Source organism: Electrona antarctica, assembly GCF_951216825.1.
Source record: "Electrona antarctica genome assembly, chromosome: 20".
In the NCBI taxonomy this organism is placed as follows: domain Eukaryota; kingdom Metazoa; phylum Chordata; class Actinopteri; order Myctophiformes; family Myctophidae; genus Electrona; species Electrona antarctica.
Genome location: NC_136801.1, coordinates 2,448,034 through 2,454,591, shown reverse-complemented (window position 1 = coordinate 2,454,591; position 6,558 = coordinate 2,448,034). Strand labels below are relative to the sequence as shown.

Genomic DNA, 6,558 nt, shown 5'->3' with positions numbered 1-6,558 from the left:
AAAATGCCCTTACTATGTGTAGACTTCTTGTAATGCTGATGTTTAACAATACTTTAACTCTTGAGAGTGTAAAATGAAACCAAATGGGTCCATTTGGACCACCTTGAACCCCCTCAAAGTGGTCCCCGGACCACTGGTTGAAAACCACTGCACTACATATATATATTTGTATACAATGTATACAATGTATACTCTCAGAGTGTAAAGAGTACACTCTCAGAGTTAAATTAACTTTGATTTTACTATATACACATTGGGGGTCCCAGAGATAGCAATGCCATTAAATGGGGGTCCGTAGACTAATGCATGTCAAACTGGGGGTCTTTGAAATGAAACGGGTTGAGAGTCACTGCTTATGCCATATAAATCTTCTCTCATGGGGGTCCCTGGCATATCTCTTCAAATGTGGGGTCCTGTGTGTGGACTAATTAGTGTCAATTTGGGGGTCCTTGACATGAAAACGTTTTGGGAACCACTGCTGTAGTGTGTCAATGACACACTCTGACACACTCTCCCCTTGGCAACTATTGGCTACCCACTGTAGCAGGGGGTCACAGACATGTCCTATAGAGCGTCGCAGTCCCGCCTCCTACCCGGGACCAGGAAATGAAATCCAATGCATTATTCTCATAGACATTTCGTAAAGTATTTATTTAAAGACGGTTACGCCGCGGACAAAGCCAACTCGAGTCGTGACATCTCATGACAACACAAACAATATTTTGGACCAAACAAATAATTAGAAAGAAGAAAAAAACGGCAGGTTACAACACTTTTTTTGTTGTTTTCTTCTTTCTAATTATTTGTTTGGTCCAAAATATTGTTTGTGTTGTCATGAGTTGTCACGACTCGAGTTGGCTTTGTCCGCGGCGTAACCGTCTTTAAATAAATACTTTACGAAATGTCTATGAGAATAATGCATTGGATTTCATTTCCTGGTCCCGGGTAGGAGGCGGGACTGCGACGCTCTATTGGCTACCCACTGTAGCAGGGGGTCACAGACATGTCCTATTGGCTACCCACTGTATCAGGGGGTCACAGACATGTCCTCACTCTCCCCTTGGCAACTATTGGCTACCCACTGTAGCAGGGGGTCACAGACATGTCCTCACTGTAGCAGGGGGTCACAGACATGTCCTCACTGTAGCAGGGGGTCACAGACATGTCCTCACTGTAGCAGGGGGTCACAGACATGTCCTCACGTGGACAAATGTGTCCGTAGCAAAGACTTGTTTTTTTCCGTGGCAAATTGTAGATTTTCTGTTTTACACACCATTATAATGTTCTCATTTTGATCATAACACTCACTTACTGAATGTCAAGTCTCCAGGTTTTCTTCAGAATATCTTTGACACTTATTTAATTGTGACACTGTGGCACATTAGGAGTCCACTAATGCTAGTGGTTCTCAAATGTTCTATTTGAACACTCTCAGAGTTACAGACCTATTGTGGTCATTCAGGGCTATCTATATACAGTATGTGTTTCTGGTGATATTATTGTCCTCTCATTTTGTGTGTCCGTGGCAAAAATGGAAGGTTGACAAAAATGTCCACGACAAGCCAACATGGAGATGACGCCTGCATTGTAGCATATTAAATAGAATAGAAATAGATTTTAGAAAAGGATTGATATAAAATAATAATAATAATGACAATCACATGTGGCCTTGATTTTGTTTGATATTGTGACTAATAGTGTATTTCCTCTTTGGCCCCTTTTCCACTGGTTTGGTTCTTAGTCCATGAGCCAGAGCTCCAAAATTGGAACGTTAATATGAATTGAGTGGGGAAAACAATATTATCACCATGAAACTTCCCCAATTGAGTACTTACACGAAGACAATGATTTATTGTATTACAAATTTCACATTTTTAAATATGCAAATGAGGCATTATGTAGGAAAATGTGCAAAATAATCAAAAATGTGAAAAAGCTACTACTGTGGAAGGGTTATAATGACGGTTATCATGTATTAATTTACTTGTATTGATCCTATAAACAATTTAATATGTCTAGTTTTTCCCACCAATTTTGGAGCTCTGGCTCATGGACTAAGAACCAAAAAGAACTGAACCGGTTCCCACTGGGAACCGGTTCAGTTCCCAGTTCAGAAACCGTCTTCCAGTGACATCATAGATGGGGAATACAAGCTAATAGAAACTGCAGGCTTTCTAGTCCTGAAAAGTTGCAATGCGAAAATGGAAGCCATCGTTCTCACGGTAATGAAAATCTAAAAATTAAATTAAAAAAAGATCTGCCTAATGATGATGTCACTGGAAGACAGTTTCTGAACTGCCCACAGCCCTCCTATGAGACACAGACTGAGTAGAAAAGAATCGTGCCATTTTATCATGATTATTAGTGAGGACCTATTATATGAAGATAGGTTGAAAAGTGGTGAAGTGGTCCTTTAATAAACCAGTGGAGCCGAGTTTCTTTACCAGTGTTTGCAGACTCTATTTTTCCCTCCCGTATTGCCGTTTGTCCAGCACCATAGCGCCAGAGTGGATGTGCATGCATGTAGACCTACTATCACATCGTCTAAATCAGTAGTTATCACACTTGGGTGAGACGGACGTTATGTATATCTTTCAGGACCTTTCACTGCTTCGTCTCAACCATTACTCTATGGCTTTGGTCTCAGCCACTGCGGTGTATTTTTTTTTTTTTTTTTTAATTTTTATCCTACGATTTTTGCATCCCAGTTTTTTCACCCAGTGCCAATTATCTAATGTAATCCTGGGCGCTACACGTCCTCTGCCAACCTGGGGGGGGGGGCAGCGGACTGACCTAATGCCTCCTTCTATGCATGAGGAGTCCAAGCTGCTTCTTTTCACCTGACAGGGGAGAATTTCCCTGGCCGGACGTAGCGCGTGGAAGGAACACGTTAATCCAACCAGTTCCTTTCCCCTCCACCCAGCTGGCCAGGGGGAGGTAGTTTTAGAGACCAGGATTACTGCATGTTTTTTGTGAGGGTACCTATCCTAGGGGACACGGGGAGAACATGCAAACTCCACACAGAAAGGCCCTTTCGCCAACCCCACCTCGGGTATGGGCACTGATGACGCGGAGGAGGGAACACACCCCCAGCGCCCACAGCGTCTCCTGCAGCAGGAATCGAACCCAGGACCTTCTAGCTGTGAGGCTACAGCACTACCGACTGTGCCACCGTGCCCCCTTGTTTTTCTCCAAAGTTGAATGTTGCCACTACTGTTGGAGCAGCCATAAACTACACATGTGGTTCATCCCGGTGTTCTGGGCATCTTTGTAAAGTTAGTGTTAGCAAAATGCAGGTAAAAGAGTAACGTTTGAGCAGACTAACATTAGTCACTCTACCGTTCAATGTAGTAGAAGACCTGCAAGTTTACACCGCAGATATGTCGTCTCCGCCTACAGGAAATAAGTTTGCTGCGACCATGAGACCTGTTTCTGAATGTGTCTATATGTACCGTATGCGCCCTTGAGCACAACTGGTCAGGTGACTGCCACATCAGCCAATGACATGTGGGTCTTGCACACACTGAATACACCCACATAAAAAGCAGCATAGTATCTAGTCACTAGATACTATGCTGCTTTTTATGTGGGTTATGTGGGTTATTGCATTGTTTGTTAATAGTAGTCTTCCATATATATATATATATATATATATATATATACATATGAGAAAACAGACTGAAAAACAATGCTGTATGAGTGAATACGTGTGAGTGCGGGTCCGCAACTGGTTCTGGCCCACATCAAGTGACCTTCTGACCAATGCGGCCCTCACCCCAAAATGGGTTCGACAGGCCTGATCTAGTGTCTAGTATATCTGACTGAACTAACTCTACAAGCTACATATCACATATTCCAAAAATACACAGCTACACACTTATCTCTTGTTGTTGTGGTGTCCCTTTGTTATTATTATAACAAAGGGACAACGTATTTGTGTTTGTTTCATTTGTTATACGTGCAGTGGCGTGCACAGATAGACACTAGGGGTGCTAGAGCACCCCCTGCCCTTTTGGCAATGTGCCCTTTTGAAAAAAAAAAAAAAAAAAAACTTTGTCTTTTAAAAAAATAGCAGACCTACAAGCTCGTAGCGCGCCACTCGGTGGCGCGCTATGAGCTTGTAGATCTGCTATTTTTCAATAGCTAAAGCATAACATAATGCTAACACCAAAAGGGGTTCCCGCCCAAAATGGATTAAGGCAACTGGCCGGTTCCACGCGCTGCACAAGGTGCCCTTTTTTAACTTGAGCACCTGCCCCTCTAAATGTCTGTGCACGCCACTGTATACGTGAAACAAGGAAATGGAATGCACACACGCAAATGTCAAAGCAAATTCCTGTGTGTCTTACACATAAAGGTATCTGAATTATGACGCTGTCCTTGAGCCTTGGTTCTACCGGAAGGAGCATAACAGTAAGTACAGTAGTTTACATGTCACAGTTCCGGTGACCAGATGTCCTTTGCGTGGGACTGTCCCTCATTTCCAAGACTTTTCAGGCGTCCCACAGAACCCTGTCCCACATTGTGACTGGCAGGCGTCACGTCAGTGTTCAAATGCGGCTGCCCTTATAGTTAGTCCCCTAATAGTTGGCTTTCTCTTGTATAAAATCTCTCTCGTTTTCATATTGTCTCTTTTCCTGCAAGATGTGTTTTTAAGTCTGTATGAGAAATATCCCCTATAGGCTACTACAGTACCAAGTCAGCCATACCACCCAAAATGTGATATTAGGCCTATGGTTGAAATCGAATATGACATCAAGGCATTTAATAGCAACTTCAGTAATAAGTTGCTAACCCTGTCCCGTCCCACTTGTCCCTCACAAGCGATACTTCTGTCCCTCAACAGTCTGGATCCGGTCACCCGGGCCTATAGTCACAGTTGACTGAGCTGAATCCAGGAAGCGTCACCCTGCCTCTTCTGAGGTCAGTCTCGGAGCCCGTGTTGATTCGTCGGATCAACCGCTTCTCAAATTCGATGGGGTGCCAATTGTGAGGGCCGCCCAGGGAGCAGCCTATGTATCGGCTACGCTCAAAGTAGTGGCACAGCGCCGTCTGCCTCGCCACCGAGGGGATGTACTCGTACACGTGCACCTCGTCGCACAGCGCCATCATCACGAGGATGCCTATGAAGCCAGAGGAGGGCGGGTTACTCTTGATGTGCTCCCGCGGCGTGTACCCCTGAATCGCCTGCCACAGCTGGCGGACGTAGCCGGGGTGAAGCACGTAGAAGGGCTGAGCGGGGTCCTGCCTGCGGCGCGTGACATACGGGCCGAAAACTTTTCCGTGGGCGTACCACACGGACAGGTTGAGGTCATGAGGGGCGCTCTCCCAGGTCACCAGGGTGACGTTGCGGTAGAGAGAACTGTTGCCGAATCGAAATTTGGGCTTAAATTGAATCTGCTCATTGATGAGGCGAAAAGTCGTTCTGGTTCCCACGTCTTTCTCGTAACCGGCGGTCGGCGCGTGGTTGAACCGCATGACCTCCTCGTGGGAATCGATCTCCTCGCCCAGTCCCGAGCGCAGCATGGCCCCGGCCGAGGCCACCACGGCGCAGCTTCGGTTCCCCCGCAGTCTGCGGAACCGCTCCGCAGGAGGAGTGGAGGGCACCGGAGGAGGAGCGGAGGGCACCAGAGGAGCGGAGGGCATCAGGCTGGACCAGCCCAGGGAGGAGAAGGGCTCCTCGGATCCGTCCACCGTCCTCAGCTTGGCGCGGGTCTTCAGTTCACACAGGAGGTCCTTTGGGGTCTTCATGGGAAGGGGAACGGTCACCACAGGTGCATCATGGGGTAACAGAAGAATCCAAGACAGTGTCGCGAAGAGAGTCCAAGCCAAGATCATCGCTAGCATCAGTTGCCTCATTATTATTGAACTCGTACAGCCAGCAGATGACGGTCACACTTTTTACGCCCGTAGCAAACGTAACGTAGAAGCTGCAAAGACAACGAAACAAAAACCACGTTAAGCACCTTCATTTAGAAACAATGCAATAATAAAAACAATAAAACATCGGAAGAATTAAAGGTGGTATAGCGAGTGATATTTTTGTTTTTGTTCTGTCAACTGCTCTTTAATAAACAGCAAAATCTTCAGGTGGGTTGACAAATTCTGGCCAATCAGGAGAGAGTACCCCTTTATTAGCTTCAATTATGTACAGTGTTTCATCTGTATCCTGGGTGAGGTCTCTCCTCTGATTGGATCAAATTGGTAACAAACACAATAATAATAATAATAATAATAAACTTTATTTATATAGCACCTTTCAAACATAATTGCAGCCCAAAGTGCTTTACAGAGCAGAATAGAAATAACAAAAACATAAACAAGAACAAAATTAAAACGGGCAGGCAGTTAAAACAATAGGTCAATAGCGAGGAGCATAAGGCAGATCAGTACAAAAATAAGAACAGAGATTTAAAACAAAACTAAAAGCAAGAGTGAAGAGATGAGTTTTAAGCTGTGTCTTAAAAATGTCTATAGAGGGTGACTGTCTGAGCTGTAGTGGCAGTTTATTCCAGGTCGTTGGCCCATAAAAGCAGAAGGCTGCCTCGCCATATTTTT

General features: G+C 45.0%; 1 protein-coding gene across 1 annotated transcript; it reads right to left on the bottom strand.

The window, feature by feature from the left end:
• Window positions 1-4,842: 4,842 nt before the first annotated feature.
• On the bottom strand, window positions 4,843-5,877 carry LOC306912984 (beta-galactoside alpha-2,6-sialyltransferase 2-like). Its single transcript, XM_079489473.1, has one exon. The coding sequence runs from the start codon at window positions 5,857-5,859 to the stop codon at window positions 4,858-4,860; it is 1,002 nt and encodes a 333-aa protein (XP_079345599.1). The 5' UTR covers window positions 5,860-5,877; the 3' UTR covers window positions 4,843-4,857.
• Between the last annotated feature and the right edge of the window lie 681 nt (window positions 5,878-6,558).